The sequence below is a fragment of the Arachis duranensis genome, chromosome 4, assembly GCF_000817695.3.
Source record: "Arachis duranensis cultivar V14167 chromosome 4, aradu.V14167.gnm2.J7QH, whole genome shotgun sequence".
NCBI lineage: Eukaryota > Viridiplantae > Streptophyta > Magnoliopsida > Fabales > Fabaceae > Arachis > Arachis duranensis.
The window spans coordinates 1,665,486-1,687,100 of NC_029775.3; the positions used below are offsets into that span (position 1 = coordinate 1,665,486).

The window sequence follows — 21,615 nt, forward strand, 5'->3', positions numbered from 1 at the left end:
TATTTAAATTTAAAGACGATGACTAAATTTTACTAAGATCACCCGTTGTTTTATCCAAGTGTAAATTCCTAAATACTTGGGAGGCACTCGTTTGGGTTGAATCGTACTTGACTACATCAAGTACATCAGGACTCAGGTTGTGTGATTCTGATTCTACGTTTTCCACTTCCACGTTGACGGTCAAATTTTACTCTTCTCAATCTTTGAAACCCATTCTGCACCGTCATTCTTTGTTTTTCCACTCCCACCTTCACCTTCTTCTCCCGCTTCTCTCCCTCTCTCCATGGATATGCATTTTTTTGCTTCATCAAAGGCAAATAACTTTGCCAAAACCGACTCTTACATTTTCCCCTCTCAAAGTTTGCATTTTTAGGGTCTTCTTATAATCTCATGGACTTGCAACCTAAAACCGAACCTGCTTCACCTCCGATCCCCGCTTCTTCTGGCAACCATGGAAGCTTGAACGAGCTGAGCATTTCGGAGCTCTTCTCGGGTTTACGCACCAACTGTGATAAAGTTGAAGAGGTTTTGTTGGCCAGAGATGCCAAACACAAAGCGGAGATTGATTCCCTCGTTGTGAAGTATGAATTGGAGATGCTACAGAGGCTTCACACCGAAGATCAACTGAAGAAGAAAGAGCAACAGTATCAGAATTTGGAGAGAAAATGGTTGGATGATAACGATGCCATTGTTGCACTTAGGATCAGATGCAGTGAATTGGAGGATGAAAATAAGAAGAATTTGGAGACCATTCAGAAACTGAAGGATGAGAACTACAGATTGGAGAAAGAGAAAATCAATGAAGATGCAAGGGTTTTGAATGAAATGGCTGTTCCTGATTCTCCTCCTTTCAAAAGAAAGAAAGGTATTGGACACTGCATTGGTGAATCAGGTATGGAAACTCTATGCATGGTTCTCTTATAATATAATTGTGAATCGCTTGAATTTTACTTTCAAATATTTGAACTAGATAGACATGTTTGTTTGGATTTGTATACTTTGGTTAGATTCCCAGATAACCGGAAGCATGACATTTTCAATGAAATGGATACCACAACATGACATTGTTCATAACTTACAAGATATGATAAGGCTCAATAACTAGTATAAAACACACATTGTTGACTTAAAGAAGGGAATAGTAACCTCAGTATTCATACAAAGAGAAATTATCATAAACACATTGTTCATGCGGTTTTTGAGCCCATTTAGGTGTATTAAGCCAATGAAAATGGAAAATTAATGAGCATTGAGGGGAATAACTAGAGGATAACTCTTTGGGGATGGTTTTCATGGTTTAATTCTGCTTGTATTGTTTGTTGTTAATGGCCCTCATGAGTTCATATTTATGTTGCTGGGATTCATGTACTATTCTCCTTGCTGTGCCTTCCTGGAGCAAATTGAGTTTCTTTAAAAGTTTAAAATTAAAACTAAAAAAATAAAAAGAAAAGAAAAGAAGACAGATAAGCACATTATGACATATTTATTTGGTTGATTATTGTAGAAGATAATAAAATATAGGTGTAAGACTTATGAAACATAATAATATATAAATAAAAGTATCTTAAAGTATTTATTGAATTATCCAATACGACACAAATGTGATACAGATATAGCAACTGGTTTCAACTTGGAAGTACCTATGCATCAGTGTATGTTACCTGTTTTATTAAGGCAGGGTTTAGGTCATAGCCGTGATAAGTTGAGAAAAATATTTTAATAATGGCATTGAACTAGTTTGAAGCAGATTTTATTAGAGATGAAGCATTAAATGAAGCCTCATTTAAGGAAAGACCACCTCCTGGGCCATGGCTTGTTTACACAAGAAGGAATAGACAAAGGTAGAGTTGGGAATAGAAATGAGCAACTGTTGAAGCTGCTTGTTGAATAATCTGAATTTGTAAATCAAAGGGATTCAGCTATAGTGAAATACAGGAAAGGGGGTGCATTAGCAGCAGAGTGTATGTTGATTAATAGCTAGACAAGATTGTGGGGGAAAACTGGGTGCATTTGGAATTCTTATTTATCCTTGTTTTGTTGAATTTCTCTTTCTTTGCTTTTGCATTGTATTTCCTATCTTTATAATTTTGTGATACTAGCACTATATATTACAAGGGAATGAATATTGTGCAAAATATTAGATTACGATAAACACTAGTTTTAGCATTGTAGCTGAACTCCAATGTTTGTGCCTATAATATATATTTTGGACTTTACTTGGACTCAACGACTACAGTTTCCTATTAACCTAACTTAATATTTGTTTGCCTTCTTCGTTGGGTCTTATCAACTTGTTTCGGGTTATTTGAAACGGTGATTTGGGCCTGAACGTGAGGTCCAAACTCCTCTAGTGGCAGCGACCAACTTGTTTTTGGTGTCGAGGTGCCGCTGTCCGAGTTCCTCATGAGGAGGTTGGGAGTGGTACCTGCAAGAGACTCCGATACTTAAGTTAACAAATGTTTTAAGCAGGTTTTTAGTAGATTGGGACTTGAACATATTTGAGGGGTGTCAGTGTATTTATAGTGGAATAGATAACCACTTTTTTAGAGTAGTTCCACCTTGATTGGTGGATAACCGTTCTCTTTATTGTGGGAGTTTGTTGAGATCTATCTTCTAGATGAGGTAGAGATAGTAGGAGAGATTTGGGGAAGTCGTTATTTATTTAGATAAGTAAGCTGGACCTCCTTGTTGCGTCCGACCTCTGAAAAAGTCGAGTAAGTGGAAGAGGTCACCCTTGGTGGGCCTTTATCCTTAATAGGTCTGACAACAGAGCCAGGGTATGAACAATGCCCCTGCTTGAGTCCGAGTTTTTCATGAGATGGGGCTCAAACATTTGTGGTTCAAGATTCCTTTGTCGGGTACGCCGCCTTAATAAGGTCAGGTATTCGACGTGTTTCAAAATTTTGAAATGTTGCCACTTTAGTGACGTCGCACACATTATGCGGCAGTTTCCTAAGAATCTGTGCGGTGCATTAAGAGGGGTGCAAGATGTCTTTTTTGCCCCTTATCTCTTATATAAGCTTCACCTCTTCCCTCTTCCTTCTTTTTCCATTTCCAAAACGCTCATTCACCTCACTTTCTTCGCTCTTTCTTCATAATTGTTTCTCAGTTTCAAGATTTCTCCATCTTGAATCTTTTTGAAAATTTTGCTTGCATTTCGGAGAGGAATGTTCGTGTTTCTTGCTGATTGATGTGTCCTTCTATTTTTGCGTTTCATCAAGGTTGGTGCTTTGCCCATTTTCCTTGTTTTTTGTTTCGATTGCTTTGGGTAGTTCTTGTAATGATGCTTTGAATGGTAATTTGAAATGTTGGTGACTTTCAGGATGTTGTTTGTGATGGAGGATGTTGCTGGTGATGGAGACTTTATGATTTATTTTTTACTGTCGCTCACTTGTTGTGTCTTGAATCTATTGAAATTGTTACTGTTTGAGATTTGTTGCTACGGATTATAGTTGTATTGCCCCCCAAATGGCGTTGTATTTGCATGTTGAAGATGACGACATTTCTGTATATGATAATAGGTGGTTGTTGCTGTGTTTATGAGGATTTTTAAGAACTGCAGTTAATTTGTTGGTGTTGTTAATGACGACCCAGCTTCTTTACCCGACTTTCTGACTTGTGACAATTTTTTCTTTGTGTGTTGTATTTGTAGGTATAGCCTTTATGTCTCCATCTGTAATCCACAATATGTCGACCAAAGTTTCATCTCACCTGACTTGGGTAGATATAATTGTTCTTACTCCCGTCCCTGTAATTGATAGAGAGTATGCTGAACAGTTTCATAGACATCATAGGCTGTGTGAAAACCGGGAAGATGAGAGAAAGTATGAAATTATTGTTGCTGATCTCGAGTAAAGAGTGTGTTTTCCCCGATTTGATAGGTAGATATAATTGTTCTTACTCCTGTCCCTATGATTGTTTTTTTTACCAAGTTGGACTTTAGGCTGCCTTTTTCCGGTTTTGGAATTAATGTCCTCTGGGCTTGCAACGTCGCTCCTACCTAACTACACCATAATTCGTGGCCTTTTCTGAAAATATACAAGCTTCTTTGTCGGGAATTAAATGTCTGACCTTCCCTTAAAGTCTTCTTCTACCTTTTTGTGCTAACAAACCTTTCGGTGCCAAAAAGATAGGATGGCTCTCTTTTCGTGCTGTTTAGGGTAGGAAAGTTTTTGCTATTTTTGACGAGTTCTTCCACGATTTTAAAAATTACTTTTTCAAAATCCGAGCCATTGAGAATGTCTGACCTTTCTTTGATGAAAACGGGGACCCCGTTTTCCTTTGTACTGGGAAGAAAAACTTGTAATAGTTAAGTATAATGTATATGATTTAGATGAGCTTGAGGAGAGCGTAATTGGCCTGTTCCATGAGTGTTGGGGCCGGGCTTCTTATTTGGACACCAAAATTTTTTTAGGAGATCACAGTCAACTCCAGTCCGAGCTAGGTAGCCCTCTTTCCTTTTGCTTGTAAATTTGGTTGTAAGGTTGTATTGATGACTAATGTGTCTTTATTTGGGTGTTGCAGAAAGGATGACTCCTAACTCGGTTGCCATGAAGATACTTCGGGCCACTAGGAAAAACGTTGTGGCTCGGGGCATACAATTAAAGGAAGGTGGTGAAACTGCCACCCTGTCCTCACCCTCGAAATCAGACTCGGGCGCGTCAGCCTCTCAAAAGGTTATACCCATCCTGGAGTCCCAGCCAATTCCTCCTATTTCCACTTTGGACAGTTTGACGGCCCATCCTCCACCTTCTTCCTCTGAAATGATTCTTGCTGAGTTGGAGGGTATATACGACCAGAGCTTTGACGGGCTTGCTTGGAGTGAAAAGCACATTCTTCCACATAGCCACATTAGTATGGATGATGTGTCCATCAAAAACCATCTCCAGCTCCTGGTCCGAGATGGAATTCGGATGGCAGGCATATGTGCAGCCTTGGCCAGGGAGTTGGAGAAGACTCCCCTTAATGCCACCCATAGTTCATTGGTAGCTTCACAGGCCGAGGTGGTTTCTTTGAAGGAGGCAAAAAGGGAGCTTGAGGAGGAGAGGGATTCGTTGCTATCCGACTTGGGTAAAGCTCGGGCCAAGGCGAAACAGGCGGAGGCGGCCTTGGCTATGTCGGACGAGTTGAGAAAGGAAGCAGAGGAGAGCTACACTCGCATCTTTGGGGAGAGGCTCGACCTTGTGGATGAACTGACTAAGGCTCGGGACAAATATGTAGAACTCAAGGAATCTGTGGCTGAGGGAATGGATGAAATCTTTGCAAATCTAAAGGCCCAGTTCCGTGTCATTGCTCCCGAGGTGGACCTTTCCCTGATCAGCCTGGACAATATTGTGGTAGACGGAAAGATCGTCCTTGCTCCTGAGGAAGATGAGGAGGTTCCCTTGCCTGACCCGAAAACTTAGGAGGTAGATGTCGGTTAAACATCGCAGAATCCCGAGGTTCCTCCTGGGAATGAGGTCGTTAGTGACGAGTTCCCTTCTCTGAATGATAGGAAACTTTAGAAAAGAAATGAATTTATCATTGATAGATGAAAAATGCCTTCGTATTAGAGGTCGGGACATACTTTAGGATAGGTGTTGATACCCCTCTTTTGTATAGAACATTGTGGACCAAGAATGCAGTTGTTTCATATTAGTTTGTTATATTGATCTCTAATTAGGCAAGAATGCAGTTGTTTTCAATAAAGAAGTTGATATTAAGCATCCTTATGCATTGGAGACATCTTGCGTGCAAGGTTTATTGCATCCTAATTGGTAGTTTCATGTTCAATACATCTCTATAAGGAAGCTAATTGTGCTGCTGATTCTTTGGTATCAGTTTGACATTCTTCAGATTTCAGTATTTGTGGTTATTTTTCTCCATGAAATGGTTTTCGGAAGTGTTGTGAGAGATGATATAGCTGGAGTTGTTTTCTTTTTCCCCGCCTTTGTCCTGTTGTATATACCATATAGAAAACAAAGCTTGGCAAGCTTGAGAACACAGTTCCTTTCTTTCTTTATCTATTTATCATTGTTATTGCAGTTTTTCTCATAGAGAGCTTTGCATCCTTCTTGGATCCTCCAGATTTGGAATTTATTTCTATGTTTGCATTCACCCATATGGCTTCTTGCTTCCTTCTTCCATCAATGAAAAATATAGACAGAGTGCCTATCTTGCTTGGTTGGACATCTGGATATTCTTCATCCCCTAATCTTTTGGAGCTTCATTCCACTCTAAGTGCAAAGTTCCTTGAGGTCCTTGTGCATCTTTCTGATTTTGGGTTCAAAAGGTTCTTGGATTGAGAGAACTAGAGCTGTTCTACTAAACCTTCCCTCCCAAGAAACATGGAAGAGTTAGTGAAGCTTTCTTTCGAAATTGCTTCCACTATATCTTGTTTGGAAGGCTCCAAACATGAAGCCTTTGAGCTTTCTACTCTCTTTGACGTGACGAATGCTGGTATTGATGTGTTGAGTGCCATCCTATAGCAATTGTGTTATCAGAAGAAAGTATTGGAGGAAGGTCTAAAAGTTCTCACTCTTCTCTTTTCTCTTTGACATCCCTGCATAGAATTGTGCCCCTTTTGTTGCTTAATGCCCTTTTATTCTGAAAATACTGTTAAGTGATTATTGGTGACATCATATTTCAGGTTCATGTATTTTGGATGCATAGGTAACACCCCTTTGGTGACTCTTTTGTTGTTGAGCCTTAGTTTTATGAAATATGAATGCTCAGCCAATGCAAGAATTTCTCAGAGAAAGATTGCATGCATTAATAATTTTAACAAAATATAAAACAAAACGTTGTAACCAAAACTCCTATCACTTGCGCTCATATTTTATGTTGGACTTGAGTCACCAGATGTTATGTTGGTAGTTCAATTGGAACCAAGAAAAAAGAAAAAGTTGTGCCTAGATTTTATCAAATTAGGCAAGAAAGTTCGGACATGTTTTTCAAGAATTTGCTGACGAAAAGTGTTGGGAATTCATCCGGAATAATGAGTGTGCAATCGTCGTTACAAGTATAGAGTAATGAAATGGATTTGTCAGAACATGAGGAGAATGAAAAGAATAACAGGAACTTGTGTAAAAGAAATGGTTGTTCTATAAATATGTTTACATTTGAATACTATGATCTACAAACACAAAATACATAGAAAGGAAAAAGTGTGTGAATCTATTTTGTCTTTAAAAAATCAAAAAGAGAAAGAAGGACGTGTTCACTCTTTGATTCTTCTCTTCTTTCCTTCCCGATTTCTCTTTCACTTTGATTTTGCTTCCCTCCTAACAATGTTCTTCTCCGAACTCTTCTTCTTCCCGACCCAAACACGAGTGATTGAAACAGTGCACAGGCCGCACGATGAAAAGCGAAGGCAACAAACAGCTACCACTGCCGGTGTAGTGTGGAGTGAAGCCAGCAACAACAATCATGGCCTGTGCAATGCAGTAAATATTGAAGACAAAGACAGTGATGGCGACAACATGTTTGAAAATTTTTTTACAGCAACTGGGATTTTGTTGATTTTGCTTGGTTAACTTGGTTGTAAATTTTTGGAGGTTGTTTGGTTAAATTGTTGGTTGGGTAATTGGGTTGCTTTTTTATTTTGCTTGGTAAAAGAGAGCTTTTTGGGAAGTAGAAACAATATAGGTTTGTTTTTGGTAACTTATTTGAAGCTCTTGAACCCAGAACGTAACACTGGGTTCCCAAGGTTGTTTATAGCCTCTTGCAATATGCAAATCTGATCATAGTTATGGTAAAGATGATCAAAGTTGCATCTAGTTGGTGCTGATGAAAGTGATACATTGGCTTTCAAGATTCATGTCTCCACAATGATTAGCAAATATTCCTACCATTTTCATTTTCCAAATATAAACTATGTTGTTGGTATTTATTTATTTTTATAGTGGAATTTATTTGGGATTTTTTTAAATACATAAAATAAATTAATTATTTACTCATCTATTTTTTAAATTATTTATATTTTTGTGTTATATTACTTGTATCATTTGCCAGGGAGATGATGAGATAGAGTGGAGACAAGCAATCATTTTTTTGTTTGTGGTCGTTTTGGCTTTTCTTATGCTTTCTTTGAGTTTCATCAAAGACATTATGGCATCCTGTTCAGATATTAATAGACTGAACGAGAAATGGCACATTGCTGGAGCACTCGACTTTGAGGTTAGTTTATATTTTATGTTTTGTATTTTTTTACAATTAAAAAGTGAATTATTTCAAATTAAACCTTATGTTTGGTATAGAATTATGGTTAGGGTTAGTTAGGAACACTTTTATGCATTAGATGCAATATTTAGAATTTTTTGACTTGTTTAGATGTACTATATATGTAGCACATACATAATACATTGCTATCCGTGGGTTTCATATGTTTGAATGAAATTAGATAAAGTGATAGTGTTAGGTACAATAATTTGTTTTTAGGTAAAATTTAGCTTTTTTTTTTCTGTGAACATCTATTTTTTCGGCAACATGTTTTGATAACTGATTTTTTTTGGTGAACATAAGCCTAAAGGAAAAACTGAACATAACACTTTTACTTTTTGGTTAACAAGTATATATCTTTTTAAATTTGTTGTTCTTTTAACTTTTTAATATGCTTATTTCGTTTACCTTTTCTCATATATATGTTTTATATTGTATTAATATACTCATATTTCTTTATTTTTATTGGTTATGTGTTTAATGGTATTAGTTTTTCTTTTATCTTATTTTTTTAAATCTTTTTCCATAGAGATATCGACTATTACTTCCTAGGCGGAGTAGTCACACTATGTCTCCACCAGAGGTACTTTTGCCATTTCTCAAGGAGGCTGGTTTTGGGGACGCTATCCAGCTTAAGGACTTTATCTTTGACAATACCTTAATATCTGCATTTGTTGAGAGATGGAGGCCGGAGACACACACATTTCATCTATCATGGGGTGAGTGCACGATCACTTTACAAGATGTGGCATATCATCTCGGCTTATGTACTGATGGCGAGCCTGTTGGGGGGTGCATGAGAGATTTCCAAACTTGATGACACATTGCGGCAGTACGCGCGTTGCTATATCTTAATGCTGATTGGGGGATACTTGATGACGGACAAGTCGAACAATCTTATCCATATTCGGTGGCTCCCATTGCTAGTAGACTTCGATAGATGCCGACAGATGTCATGGGGATCGGCAGTGCTTGCATGGACGTACCATTCTTTTTGTAGGGCGACCCACCGCAATGTGACGGATGCATCCTGCTCTTGATATCTTGGATATACCACAGGTTCCCTCAATGGGAACCTAGCGACAGAGATGTAGCCACGTTCCCTTTAGCTGCGAGGTATAAATAGTTAATATCGTGCTTTGCTTTTTATCTTTTAAATTTTTATAATCTTCTTAACTAATGCATAATGTTAATTTGTGATGTACTAGGTTGGTCAGTCTAGGGCAGCAGAGCAGGGACCACCATGAGGGGAGGCTGCTGAGATGGCGACACAGGTTGGACACCGTGTCTTTTGATCAGGTATATTATGAACAACTTTAGTTGGAAGCATGTTATTGGGTCTTTCACATTTATTCTTAGTCCCACCTATGAAATCAATAGTGAGAGATCATACTTTACTCTATAAAGTGAAATTCAAATTTTAGAGGATGCAAATCCGTTATTGGTATGCTTTTAACGAATTATGTCTTAACCTTTCTAAATATAATGTCTTTCAGTTTCGATGGACACCCTATGACCGACCTGAGTTGCAGGCTTTGTGTCCTGACTGGTTGAGGAGTGGGCATGAGATCCACACATGGAGGGCGGTTGTGCCACTAGTTTGCTTTAACTTTGTCGAGTTCCATCATGTCGACAGAGTTAAAAGGCAGTTGGGGTCAGACCAACAGATTCCTGAGGATCCACTACGGCACGAGGGGATGATGTATGGTGGCCTGAGGTGCTTCGAGAGTGGTATGATCGATGGAGAGCTCGTCATCAGCCATGTCACATGATTACAATCACACCTGAGCCTAATCCCCGTCTCACACAGGAGTATTTTAATTGGTGGCTTGAACGATGTCGCGTTCGGTTCTTGTCTGTTGATGACATCCTAGCCGATCCTAGACTCACAAAATTGTCAAATGATGTTCCACCTAGACCCAACAGGGATGTTCTACATCTCCCCCTGGATGCCCCGAACCGTAAGCGTCAGGCAACTCGGGGAAGATCTACTATCCGAGAGCTCGGATAGTGCATCTAGATGTGGAGTTGGAGGAGGAGGAAATGGAGTATCAACATCATGACAAGTTTTAGGACTTTGATTCACAGTTCCAGTGTTTTCACAACATTTAAATTTATTTTTTTTATTTAAAAAAATCAAATTTATTTTGTTTGTGGTTTCGTTTTCTATAGGGCTAATAATATGTCTTCTAAAATAGAAGTCACAACATATAAAAATAAATATCTAGATTCTAAAATGTCTACTTAAACAATAATACATTTAGTTTTTCAAAGGATTATAAGAGCTAACCTAAAATAATAGAATTAAGAATTGTACTAGCAATATAACACCCAGTTTCTTTTTTTCTGAAGATAAATAATTAAATGCAAATGAAAAGTGTAAAAGAATGAACTAAAAAAAATAATTTCTAAATGATATAACTTACAATTACTTTTTTTCCCAAAAATTGACATTTTTTTTAATATTCAAAATCATCGATTATAAAATTCGTATCGAAAGTAAAAACAATCTCTTTCTCAATATAAATTACTAAATCATCTACAAGAAATTTATTATTCATCTTTATTCAGAGTTTTATTTTAATAATTTTTATTACTGAGTAAGTTTTTGTAATTGTTGTTGATACTAGAAAAGTTCAGATAATGTATATCAATTTGTCAATCCATTGATAATATAAGTTCTTGTTTTTTTATTTTCTTTCAATCTTTGACTTAATTTAAAAAGTGTCTCAACATCTTTGAAAATGTTTAGTATATCACTCTATAATATTACAATCGAAACTTTAAAAGAAGTCCCTATTTAGTTTGCTCCTTACAATTTTAGTGCTAACCACAATCTATGAACAAAATAATATACATAATATGCTTATAGATAATAACATAATATGCTTATAGATAATTATTGAAAATCATAGGTAGTAGTTCATTTAGTTGTGGGAATATAATTAATATATAGAACTTCCTTTTTCAATATCCTTAGAAATTCTGTCATGTACCAAGATTTATGTGATGTAAACTAAAATTTATGTGTTTGTTTATTTTATTAGTTGGGTGTTAATATTTTGGATATGTGATATTTAAAAAAAATTGTATTTTATACTAAAATTTGTGTACTATAAACTAAAATTTATAAGTTGTGCATTAAAATTTCTGTGTTCTAATTTTCTGAACACAAAAAAAGAAAAAAATGAAATCGATAAAGATGATAATAATGATAATAAAATAAGATGAAGAGGAAAAAAAAAAAAACAACAACAACGATGACGACGACAGTGGCAACAATGACCACGACAACGATAACAAAAGAGGAAGAAGAAGAGGAGGAAGAAGAAGAAGGAGAAAGATAAAAAATGGTGTTCATATGTATAAAAAAAATACGAACTTGATTAAAAATTTTGTTATAGAAAGACTTGGACACTTAGTATTAATGACCTGAATAATATCAAAAAGAAAAATATGAATGACAAATAAATTTATATATAAAATTAACAAAAATAAAATTTCAAAAATACTTTAGCAATTAAATTTTTATGTGGTTTTCAAAAACATGATTAAAAAAATATTTTTATTTTTAAAATATTTTTATAAAATTAATAATTTAAAACTGTTAAATAATAATTTAATCAAACATATTAAATTATTATGTAATTATCATCTAACAACTTAAGATAATTCTATTTTTTTATTTAACTAATTGTGCTCTAAAAATATATTTTAAAAATATAAAAATAATTTTTATATTCCATGAATCTGTGGTTTGTGTTGTGGCTGTGAAATCTGAAATTGCAATTTATGGTTCTCTCATCAGAAACAGGAAAAGCGCTCGTCTAATCCAACACCTCCGCTTCGCGAAGCTTCTCTCGACTCTACCGTCCTTGCCGCTTTCTTCTTCCACCAACAACACTGACCCTCCGCTCTCGCGTGAGTTCTTTTTGTCTCCGACGATGCTAATTGCTATTATTTTCTCTAATTAATACTCATAATTTGACTCCACAAAGTGTTTGAAATTTTTGTGGAAAAAATTGGCTTGGTTCATTCGAATTTAGTGAAGATGCCTCATGTAATGGTGCTTGAGGAGAAGTCGATAAGTTGGATAACCATGTTAATGTCATGATCCAAGTGAGAAAGAGAGTAAAATCCACAAATTGTTCCCTAAACCTTTTTTTTTCCAGTGGCAACTTTATTCTTTGGTTTTGGTATATTAGCTTTTAGTTCCTAGATGTTCACATTGTGAGACAGATGAGTACTATTTTGTAAAATTTGATTGGGAACTAAAATTCCTCTTTGGCATGTTTAATTGCTAATCTTTGTAATGATTTGAAAATTAGGGAATAATGGTTGAAAAACAACAATGAAAGACTAAATTCGCGACTCAGAAAACGTTTCTAAATCAATTGGGGGTTTTACTTGGTGAATAGACTAGTGTATGAATTATTTAATTAGTGTACCATCTTGGTGAATTTTCTTAATTGTTATTGTGATTAGTTTATCAACTATAGTGGTTTTTCCTTATTGCTATGTTAATATGTTTTTCAATGTAAACAAAGGAACCTTGTTGATTAGCTTAATCCGATAAAGACCAAGGTCACTAAGTATTGAAGTGGATGTCATAACTCATAATAAGTTATTTGTGTGTTGTTTGCTGAATCAAGATAATAATATTAACTTATGTACCATAGAAGTTTTAAGTTAACCTTAATCAACAACAAATTCTTTATTCAATAGCATGATAACAACAAAGAACCGAGAATTATTTAGAAAACTCCAAATTAAAGAGTAATCGATAATGGTATTTGATCTTGTTGAGCCTGAAATTTGTCTTGATCACTTTCACAGTGGTAACCTAAGATAGTACTCCATATATGAGTTATTTTTCTAGTCTTTAGTTTAAATTTAAAATCTGATATTAGAAAGTCAATTTTGGATTTTCATATCTGTGTTTTTTATTACTCATGAAGCTTTTTTGAATCTAGCCTTTATGAATTTGTTGTATTTGATTTTTTTTTTAATAATTGTTTCTAAGCTTGCGATTGTATTTGATTTTTTTTTATAATTGTTTCTAAGCTTACGATTGTTTTACATGTAGACAGTAGACACTTGTTCCATGTTATTTTTCTAAGATTTTTTAGTTGGTCATAAAAGGGTCAATATACTCTATAATGTTGTATTTTTAATGCTGAAAAGTTTTATATATGGCTAAAGTGTATTCTTCTGATTAATTTATGAGGAGAAAATTTCAGGAAAAAGTAGATAGATAAATAGATATGCTTCCAGTAACATCCATTTTTTAACTCGTATTCTAAGGGTTATTTCGCGTCCTGGATGTCTGTGTAAATAAAATGCTGTATAGATATCTAATTATGTATTGCCATATAAGCAAAAAGTGTTTAATTCAACCATGTGTAATTTTATATACGTGTGTGCATCAAATTCACCCATGTAAATCTTCACCTCTTTTTTACTATCCATCCAAATCCTTCGGGTTTATGCCATATTCTATTGAATTCTCTTTCCTTTCCTTTAATGTTCAGTTTTCTCTCTGCTTTGATTTCAATTAACATCAATATCTGTGAAGATGCTTCTTGTTATGTCATGTTAATTGAAAAAGGTTTCATTGCTAGATGAAATATTCTTCTTGGAATGCTTGGTTCTTTCTTGGTTGTTTCCGTTTTTTTGTGCAGTGCCCAAAAGAAATATAGAAAAGCAAAAAGGCCAAATACCTAGATTTCAGTTTCAGTAATGGAACCTGTCAATTATTTATGATCATAATAACTTGGTCTAGTCCATGTCAAGCTCAAATTTTCCTGAATATGTAACACCCTCTGTTGAATCAATCCGCTCTGTTAATTCCAGTGTTTGCAATTGCATACCATTTTTAGCATACAACTCATTCATATTCAAATGCAGATGAAATTTGCAGAATTCTTCATAAATTGATAGTTATAGTACTTACTATTCATTCTATGCGCAAGTTATTCTTACATGTCAGTGCTCAATTTGGGAACTGATCAGATTGTTTTTGCCTTCCATGGGAAACAAAATGGGGAAGCAAGAGAAGGATGATGTAATATTTTTGAAGATCGTACCTCCTGTGGACCAGGTATATGCCAAGTGGCTTGCTAGAGATGTTGAGAGAATTCATCGCTTTGTTCCGAAACATACTCGTGCAGTAAAGCCACCGGATCATTATGTGGAGTACATGAAGTTGAATGGATTGTTGGATGTGGATCTAGATGATCCTGCTCTTGCGCATTTGTTCAAGTAGATATATAATCTCAGATCTGTATGCAATTCAGAGAAGTAGCATGAGTTGATATACTTGCATTGCATTGTGAATAACTGAATATATTGATGTTTATTTTCCTGTCTTTCATTGCTTTTTCCTGTAAGAGTTTCTAGAGTTTTTGTTTCTTAAAATCTTTGTTTGGATAGATGACAAAGAGAATGATTGCTTGGGAGTGATTTGAAGAAAGTTGCTATATTTATAGTTCAAGGTGTTCATTTTTCTCATTCCAAAGAGGTATGTGGAATGGTTGATGGTGCTGGTATTTTCTTTCTTAACAATGTTTTTTGACACTAAAAATCGTCCAACAACTTAGGTATTTTTATTTTTTTTTTTTCAAAAGAGCAATTATAATGTGTTTTAGTGTACCTTTGATAGTCTCTGTAGATAGGATGACACACAATTCAAAGAGTGTTTTAATGTGATTATAGTTTTTGGGTTTTAAAAGAATTTATTCACTCTCTTGTGACATTAATGAAAGTCTTTAACACTTGTTCTCCACCATCATTTTACATTTTTAGTTCTTATATTGGTTATTTACCGATAATAGAAAATTGTTTTATAAGTTTACCTACTCTTAATTTCTCTTCTTAATCTTTTTTATTTATTTATTTTATTCTCACAAAACTACGCTCGAATCATTTGGTAACTCTCCTGGAGATGAACACTTTGATGCAATGGTAGAGTCTAGCAACGTTTATTCTGGGCAGAATCAATCAACTAGGCGACATTCAGTAATCCCTCATGGGAAACACAGGCAAGAAGAAGGATTGGTGGCATTTACCAAAAGATTCAAAGATCAAGCATTACTTTACATGAACACCCTTCTAGAATCACAATTGGCATACGGCTGTATTAGAAATGTAGAAGTTGGGTACTAGATTTATTTTTCCATGAGTAACAAACACCTTTTCTGAACTTTTGAATATAACATCTAACATAAAATAGCAATGAAAAACAATTGAAAAAGATCTAAAGAAATTTCTCTTCTTGGATGTGTGCTACTAATGTGAGGAGTAAAAGGCGTTCATATTCTAAGGATACTAATAGAAACAATCCTCCGCCACCCCTCTCCAGAACTCAGGCCATAGCGGTTGTAAATGGGTGGTTTGAGGATCCCCATAATAGATAAAAAAACTATCGACTCTTGAAGACTTGAGGGTATACAGAAATAAGAGCCATGACTTGATTGGTTGTTACGTGGTAAAGATGGTGTTCTATAAGCAAGTGAAAGAAAGGAAGATACTTCCAAATGGAGAATAAAATCAAGTAAATAAATTGAACACTTATCAAGCAATGAATCAAGCACTAGTTTCTTATTATATATTAATAGATATAAAAATATGTTTTAAGTAAATATTAAATTAAAATCTCTTACTTAGTGCAAAAAAAAAATTTAACAACTCAACCAAGATCATCAATTGATGAATTTTTTATTTGTATGCTCATCCAAGTTATATAATAGTGTCATATTTTTTTATAACCCACAGATAGAATTAGATACTCACAGATTGAGAATAGATAAAATTAAAATTAGATATTGCAGAATACAGAGAATGCAGAGCAAAATTCAGTTAAGGCACGCAAATGCCGTGGTTGGAGATTTATAAGCGCGTAAGTTATTCTTGTAGTTATTATATATGTAGGTAGCCGGCAACATTTAATGCTCAATTTCTATCATTATTACTATCATCATTTGGGTCATTATTTTTATCCTTATGCGATGAGTTCTTGTCAAGGCTCGCTCCCTCTATTCTTCGTTCTTGATTCTTCACTTGATATATATATCATGTGATTTGGCAGGTGAAGTTATCGTAATCATGGGTGTCAGCGGTGCCGGAAAAACGTAAGTGTCCATCCATCCAATAACCAAAACCTCTATTGTCTCCTATTAAAAAAAAAAATTGATTTCAGAATTAAGATAAAGTAAGGATAAGTGTACTTAGTTTGTATTGTATCTTAAATTAACCCACATATATTGTAAAAAGTTCAAGTAATATGTTTTAGATTCAAATTTTCCTGTGTGTGTTGTGATATACTAAAACGTTAGCCATTTGTCCTAAATCCTAAACCATAATCCCCCAACCACAGCTATCAAAATAAAGTGATATGTTGGATAGTTCTATCTTTATTCAAGTTAAATTTTTGAGCTGATGAATGAAACTGATTGGTTAACTATTTCCTTTTCAAAACTTATCAATCAATTGAAAATTTACTCAACAGCACAGTAGGACAGATGCTGGGAAAAGAGATGAAATATAAGTATCTTGATGCTGATGATTTTCATTCTGAAACAAACAAAGGTGGGTATATGAGCATACATGCACAATTGTACAAATGCAATGCATCTTTGAGTGATATTATCCTGAAATAAAGAACTTGTTTCTATCTGTCTTGTTTCTTTCGTTATTTGTTTATGTTGTTCTTTTACTTTTTTAGGTTTGTTATTTTAATAACTCACAAGTTGTCTAACAATTTTTATGGAGTATAATAAAAATGTAGGATACATACATTCTCTCTTTGCTAAAGTTTCCTTGCAAAAACATAGCAGAGCTTTCATTGCAGTGATAGTAAAAAAAAGTTCATTTAGAAGTTACAAAGTTCTTTTACTCTCAAAATTCCTCCTTTAAAAGTCACAAACCTTTTTAGAAGTTCAATTCCTTTTAAGCTAAAATTACAAATTATTTACATAGTTACCAACTATATAGACAGATTTTAGCAATGTTGAAATAACATTTCTATTAATTTTTCTTCCCCCTATTTTGTTTCTTCTAAATATTGCAGAAAAGATGGGCAAGGGAATCCCACTCACTGATGAAGACAGGATGCCATGGCTTGAATCACTAAGAGATGCCACAAAAGAACACATAGTTAACGGAAATGGTGTGATTCTTGGGTGTTCTGCATTGAAGAAGCAATATAGAGAAACACTAAGATCAAGTGACCCTGATTACAAATTGGGAAGTTATGAAACAAATGCTGTTAGCTTTGTACTATTGGAAGCTCCTGCTGAGGTGCTAAGTGTTCGTTTAAATAAAAGAGCTGCAGAAGGGACACATTATATGCCGGCATCTCTTTTGCAATCTCAGTTGGATTTGCTTAAGATTGATGAATCTGAGGAAATACTTAGGGTTGATGCCACTTTAAGTCCTCAATCCATTGTCAAAACCATTATTATAAGCATTTTCCAATTTCAGGACTCTTTTCATTCATCACAATGTTGAAACTAGAAGTTATCTATAATAATAAATAATACTAATGATTAAATCAGGTTTCATCATTAAATATTATTCAAGCAAAAGTAGGATATGAATTATCCTAGGATTGTTTCATTTGAATTGGCTAGTGAATCATATAATTAAGCCTATTTTTTCCGGATGGTTAACATATTTTAAAATATGATGCAATCATTTCCTATCATCATTCATAAATTAATGCAACTCCCAACAACAAGAGTTAAATTAATATAAGAGAATTTGTTACATGAACAAGTAACTAAATATAAATTAATGTTAGAACTGACAAGATACTCCACCATTCGGACACATTCTTAATCTTAATTTAATTAAGAAGAGAGCAAATACTCCTACTATCTGATAAAAATTCTTGTTGCATATTTTAAAAACATGCTGCTCCACTATAAAATCAAGTGGAAAGTATATAATTATTTAAATTATGTTCAATTCTATGTAGGATTAAGAAAACATAAGCTACATATTTTTAATGCAGAAGTCGTAACAGTTGTCCGGGTAACAATAAAAACTTTGTATTTAATTTGGCAAAGTTGTCCTTAATGTAACTGAAACCATATATTTTCACTACAAAAAGTACCAACTCATCAGTGTGAAACTGTAATACCAAAAATTTACAGATGAAAAAATATGGACCAACCAATGACTTTCCAAATTGAGCAATGAATAATGAACAAATAAACCACAACTTGACATGAAATTGCATGTTAATCTCTTAGCTGGACTAACCCTCTCTTTTGGAGGTGAGGAGTGGAAATCGTACTTTTTTCCCATTCTGGTCTGCTAAGCAGAGAGCATCAAGCATCATTTCTTTGCCTTGGCGAATCTAAGGCATCTGTACTTTTCGCCGCTCACCGTAATTTCAAGAGCTCCATCTTGGTTATCTTGATTTGAGGCAGTTCCCATTAAGACACTTTTTTCTTTCTCAAGGTTGTCTCTTTCCATCTTCAGCCTTGCCTCTTGACGCGCAATCTCTGCCTGAAACAAAAAAATAACGGTGTAAATTTTTGTAAACCAGCAGTATCATAAAAGAAAATATTGTTATAATGCCAAAAAGTTTCTTCAGTCAATTTCCATCTTTTTTTTCCCGTCAAAATGCTGGTGACTCACAAAATGCCCCAGATCATTACAGAACAATGAAAAGTAGTACCTTTGAACGTGTGAAACATGATATCAACAAAAATATTAGATAAAGGTTGTCCTAACTATATGTGTCTCAAAAGTATAATGACCTAGTCTAAGGAGAACTAATTTTGCAGAAAGTTGCAGCAGCTAAGCATCTTATAAATCAACCATGAAGCCACTGTTTCAGTGATACTTGCCAACTCTAACTGATTAGTCAAATAATTTGCTCTGTATAATGCCTAGTGTAATAAAAGCCACATTACTTTGTGACTTTGTCTCTATGGTTTCAGGAAAGTTCATTAAAATTTCACTTATATCAAATCTTCAATACCATCAACTTTAAATTAAACTGCTACATCTCACTTTGTCAAGCGTTCATCTAGACACTAGAATTGGAATTCATACAATCATTTCTTGGTCAATGGTCATGCATGACTACAGGATAAAGGGATACATAGTGGTATCCAAATTCAAGGCACTCATCTAAACAAAAATTAGGTTATCCATAAAAACATTGGATAATCATCAAAAGTCAAGTGACACTAGCATTGCTAGATTGCTAGATTGCTACTGCTTTCTCCTTTCTCTAATTCCTTGAACATTTTAAATATATCCGTATGATCATACAAGGATATATGATTAATCATGAGAGTGATTTGTAGCAAAACCCACTACAAACATTATAAATTTTAGAGAAATGGATACCTCACGACGAGAAAGTTCAGCCTTCCATGCAGCTTCACGCTCTGCTACTTCACGCTCACGCTCTTCAATATAACTTTGCATCTCTCTCTCCTTCATGATCCTATCTTGAATATCAGCATCTAATGCTTCTTTCAACTCTTGAACAAACTTATCTACCACAGCCTTTATACGAAGAGACATCCTTGCTCTAACTTCTTGTGTTAAAATTCCAAACCTTGAAACACACCAAAAAAGTCTCATATATTCTAGTACTCAGTTTGAGAATGGGATGCCCTAAAGAACTATAATCAACTTTGGATTTATGCTTGACAAGCACATAAAAATCTGTTTGGGAAGAATTTTCATTCTTTTAAACTTCATACTGATGCATCAATTAAAAACATAACTATCCAAAGCATTTCTTCATTACATTTAGTTTTGAATGAGCAGCAGCAATATTCTATGTTTTTAAAATTTGCTATTCTCAAAGTTACTTGTTTTTTTGAAAACTAAGGGAACTTCTCAATCTGGGAATATTATTACTGCATGAAACTGGCAATTGCCCTAATCATCCTTGTCAGTATCCCTAATCCCTGACCCAAGAAGGCCCCTTATAAGTTTATATTTTATCAAATACAGAACAGATTAAAGTTTCCTTTGAGGTGATATGGGTGAATTGATACATATAAATGTTCCAAATAAAGAAAATGAATCAAAATGTTGAGGCTCCTAATCAGAAGATAAGTTTCTTGGTATCTATGTCATCTTCAGAGATATTCAAATCAATTAATAATAATAATAATATTATTCAGCTCAAAGTGGTAATAAATAGGTGAATCAAACCAAATCAAGTGATCATATCAAAATAAAGCAAAATGGAAGCATTTAATCAAATATGATGACACATTATGGAGCAGACTCTAACCATTTACCCTTAATTAATTAATTAGTTTCAACTCACACACAAATCATCATCTCACTTCATCAAGTCTAGGTTCAGCTTTACCATTTCATTGCAAAGATCAGCACAATTCTAGTAATCTAAAACCCTAAAACTAAGTTCAACAACAGCTTCTTTACTTATCCCTTTTAATACCGGAAAAAAAAAAGCAAAATGTACGGGAAGAGAGAGACGGAGAGTACAGACCAAGGGAACTAAGGAGAGGATCTGCCACCTCCGGTTACCGCGGCCGCCGCTTGTCGTTCACGGAGCCACAACCGATTTCTTCATCCCTCGGCGCGGTCACTCCCTTCCCTGTTCGGTATTTCTCTCTTTCTCTTGACTAAAAACCCAAATAGTGGTATTTGGGGGAAGAGAACAAGCATTTGGAGAGGAAGACAGTGTGTGTGCTGCGACTTTGGTTGATACTTGATTGTGTTCTGTCAATGAAGCCCTAATTTATTTTTTGGATGGAGTGGGAGAGAAGGAAAGGGAAAGGGGTTGGGGGTTGTGCTCCGCTATTTTCACTTTTCACTTTTTCAGTTTGTGTGTCTTTTGGAGTTGTCTGATAGAAATGGAAAACGAAAGGAAAGGAAAGGAAAGGAAACGCCAGGCCAGTAGCGCCCAGTTTTGGCAATCAAAGCCTGTAGTCTCTCCCAACCCTAGAGAAATGGATCCTCTCCATTTTTGTTTGTTATTGGCGAGAATAAAGTGTAATCTCCCATATTTAATTTTATAAGTGAAACCAAAAATAAATGAAAGAGAAAATGCAATGAATGATGAAATCTTCCACTGAATATCATCCAGTTTTTTTAACTGGAGAGGATCCACTCCCAACTCACAAGTTTCAATATTAGATTTTGATAAAGTATAACGAGCCAATGGAATATTTGTAGTTTTGTACAATATCTATAATGGAGGTTTAGGGATATAGTCTTAGAGATATAACCATTAGTGTTATTTTTTTCATCAATTTAAACTTTTGGTATAAGTGGTATCATGACATAGTATCAGAGTTCTTGACTTTCGAATCTAAAACTCTGATATTATGTCGTGATACCGGTCATCCCAAAAATTTCAGTTAATGAAAAAAGGTAACACTAATGGTTATATCTCTAATACTGAATATTGAT

General features: G+C 34.8%; 6 protein-coding genes across 10 annotated transcripts; 5 read left to right on the forward strand and 1 right to left on the reverse strand.

Moving 5' to 3' along the window:
• Positions 1-219: 219 nt before the first annotated feature.
• LOC107482404 (uncharacterized) lies at positions 220-5,668 on the forward strand. Of its 2 annotated transcripts, XM_021139717.2 has the most exons (3): positions 220-892; positions 4,334-4,444; positions 4,525-5,668. In XM_021139717.2, the coding sequence occupies exons 1-3, from the start codon at positions 391-393 to the stop codon at positions 5,403-5,405; spliced, it is 1,494 nt and encodes a 497-aa protein (XP_020995376.1). In that variant the 5' UTR covers positions 220-390; the 3' UTR covers positions 5,406-5,668. The 2 variants fall into 2 exon arrangements, with proteins under 2 accessions (XP_020995376.1, XP_015958357.1); XM_016102871.3 differs by lacking the exon at positions 4,334-4,444 and having other exon boundaries at positions 222-892.
• A 1,600-nt stretch (positions 5,669-7,268) lies between these two features.
• Positions 7,269-9,016, forward strand: LOC127746552 (protein MAIN-LIKE 2-like). The gene is made up of 3 exons (XM_052260154.1): positions 7,269-7,424; positions 7,993-8,157; positions 8,729-9,016. Exons 1-3 carry the CDS (start codon positions 7,269-7,271, stop codon positions 9,014-9,016), a joined length of 609 nt encoding a protein of 202 aa, XP_052116114.1.
• Positions 9,017-9,074: 58 nt separating this feature from the next.
• LOC110279762 (serine/threonine-protein phosphatase 7 long form homolog) lies at positions 9,075-10,135 on the forward strand. Its single transcript, XM_052260155.1, has 4 exons — positions 9,075-9,125; positions 9,200-9,315; positions 9,408-9,498; positions 9,696-10,135. The coding sequence occupies exons 1-4, from the start codon at positions 9,075-9,077 to the stop codon at positions 9,969-9,971; spliced, it is 534 nt and encodes a 177-aa protein (XP_052116115.1). The 3' UTR covers positions 9,972-10,135.
• Positions 10,136-11,947: 1,812 nt separating this feature from the next.
• Positions 11,948-14,692, forward strand: LOC107482403 (uncharacterized). Of its 3 annotated transcripts, none has more exons than XM_016102868.3 (2): positions 11,948-12,120; positions 14,172-14,692. In XM_016102868.3, the coding sequence occupies exon 2, from the start codon at positions 14,228-14,230 to the stop codon at positions 14,462-14,464; it is 237 nt and encodes a 78-aa protein (XP_015958354.1). In that variant the 5' UTR covers positions 11,948-12,120; positions 14,172-14,227; the 3' UTR covers positions 14,465-14,692. The 3 variants fall into 3 exon arrangements, with proteins under 3 accessions (XP_015958354.1, XP_052115804.1, XP_015958356.1); XM_052259844.1 differs by having other exon boundaries at positions 14,189-14,692; XM_016102870.3 differs by having other exon boundaries at positions 14,212-14,692.
• Positions 14,693-16,069: 1,377 nt separating this feature from the next.
• LOC107482336 (gluconokinase) lies at positions 16,070-17,767 on the forward strand. The gene is made up of 4 exons (XM_016102786.2): positions 16,070-16,096; positions 16,222-16,328; positions 16,706-16,785; positions 17,267-17,767. The coding sequence occupies exons 1-4, from the start codon at positions 16,070-16,072 to the stop codon at positions 17,704-17,706; spliced, it is 654 nt and encodes a 217-aa protein (XP_015958272.1). The 3' UTR covers positions 17,707-17,767.
• LOC107482402 (uncharacterized) lies at positions 16,279-21,127 on the reverse strand. Of its 2 annotated transcripts, XM_052259847.1 has the most exons (4): positions 20,690-21,127; positions 19,564-19,777; positions 18,497-18,711; positions 16,279-16,370 (listed from the first exon to the last, which is right to left on the reverse strand). In XM_052259847.1, the coding sequence occupies exons 2-3, from the start codon at positions 19,741-19,743 to the stop codon at positions 18,538-18,540; spliced, it is 354 nt and encodes a 117-aa protein (XP_052115807.1). In that variant the 5' UTR covers positions 19,744-19,777; positions 20,690-21,127; the 3' UTR covers positions 16,279-16,370; positions 18,497-18,537. The 2 variants fall into 2 exon arrangements, with proteins under 2 accessions (XP_052115807.1, XP_015958353.1); XM_016102867.3 differs by lacking the exon at positions 16,279-16,370 and having other exon boundaries at positions 18,273-18,711; positions 20,690-21,126.
• Between the last annotated feature and the right edge of the window lie 488 nt (positions 21,128-21,615).

Bases quoted from the DNA above. Each gene is read 5' to 3' on its own strand.
- LOC107482404 (XM_021139717.2), top strand. From the start codon at position 391: ATGGACTTGCAACCTAAAACCGAACCTGCTTCACCTCCGATCCCCGCT. The intron at 893-4,333 runs GTATGGAAACTC...TATATGATTTAG, and splicing joins ACACTGCATTGGTGAATCAG to ATGAGCTTGAGGAGAGCGTA. The intron at 4,445-4,524 runs GTAGCCCTCTTT...TGGGTGTTGCAG, and splicing joins TCAACTCCAGTCCGAGCTAG to AAAGGATGACTCCTAACTCG.
- LOC127746552 (XM_052260154.1), top strand. From the start codon at position 7,269: ATGTTCTTCTCCGAACTCTTCTTCTTCCCGACCCAAACACGAGTGATT. The intron at 7,425-7,992 runs GTAAATATTGAA...ATCATTTGCCAG, and splicing joins ATCATGGCCTGTGCAATGCA to GGAGATGATGAGATAGAGTG. The intron at 8,158-8,728 runs GTTAGTTTATAT...CTTTTTCCATAG, and splicing joins CTGGAGCACTCGACTTTGAG to AGATATCGACTATTACTTCC.
- LOC110279762 (XM_052260155.1), top strand. From the start codon at position 9,075: ATGACGGACAAGTCGAACAATCTTATCCATATTCGGTGGCTCCCATTG. The intron at 9,126-9,199 runs GTAGACTTCGAT...TTCTTTTTGTAG, and splicing joins TTCGGTGGCTCCCATTGCTA to GGCGACCCACCGCAATGTGA. The intron at 9,316-9,407 runs GTATAAATAGTT...GTGATGTACTAG, and splicing joins ACGTTCCCTTTAGCTGCGAG to GTTGGTCAGTCTAGGGCAGC.
- LOC107482403 (XM_016102868.3), top strand. From the start codon at position 14,228: ATGGGAAACAAAATGGGGAAGCAAGAGAAGGATGATGTAATATTTTTG.
- LOC107482336 (XM_016102786.2), top strand. From the start codon at position 16,070: ATGCCGTGGTTGGAGATTTATAAGCGC. The intron at 16,329-16,705 runs GTAAGTGTCCAT...TTTACTCAACAG, and splicing joins GTCAGCGGTGCCGGAAAAAC to CACAGTAGGACAGATGCTGG. The intron at 16,786-17,266 runs GTGGGTATATGA...TAAATATTGCAG, and splicing joins TCATTCTGAAACAAACAAAG to AAAAGATGGGCAAGGGAATC.
- LOC107482402 (XM_052259847.1), bottom strand. From the start codon at position 19,743: ATGTCTCTTCGTATAAAGGCTGTGGTAGATAAGTTTGTTCAAGAGTTG. The intron at 18,712-19,563 runs GTATCCATTTCT...TTTTTGTTTCAG, and splicing joins CTGAACTTTCTCGTCGTGAG to GCAGAGATTGCGCGTCAAGA.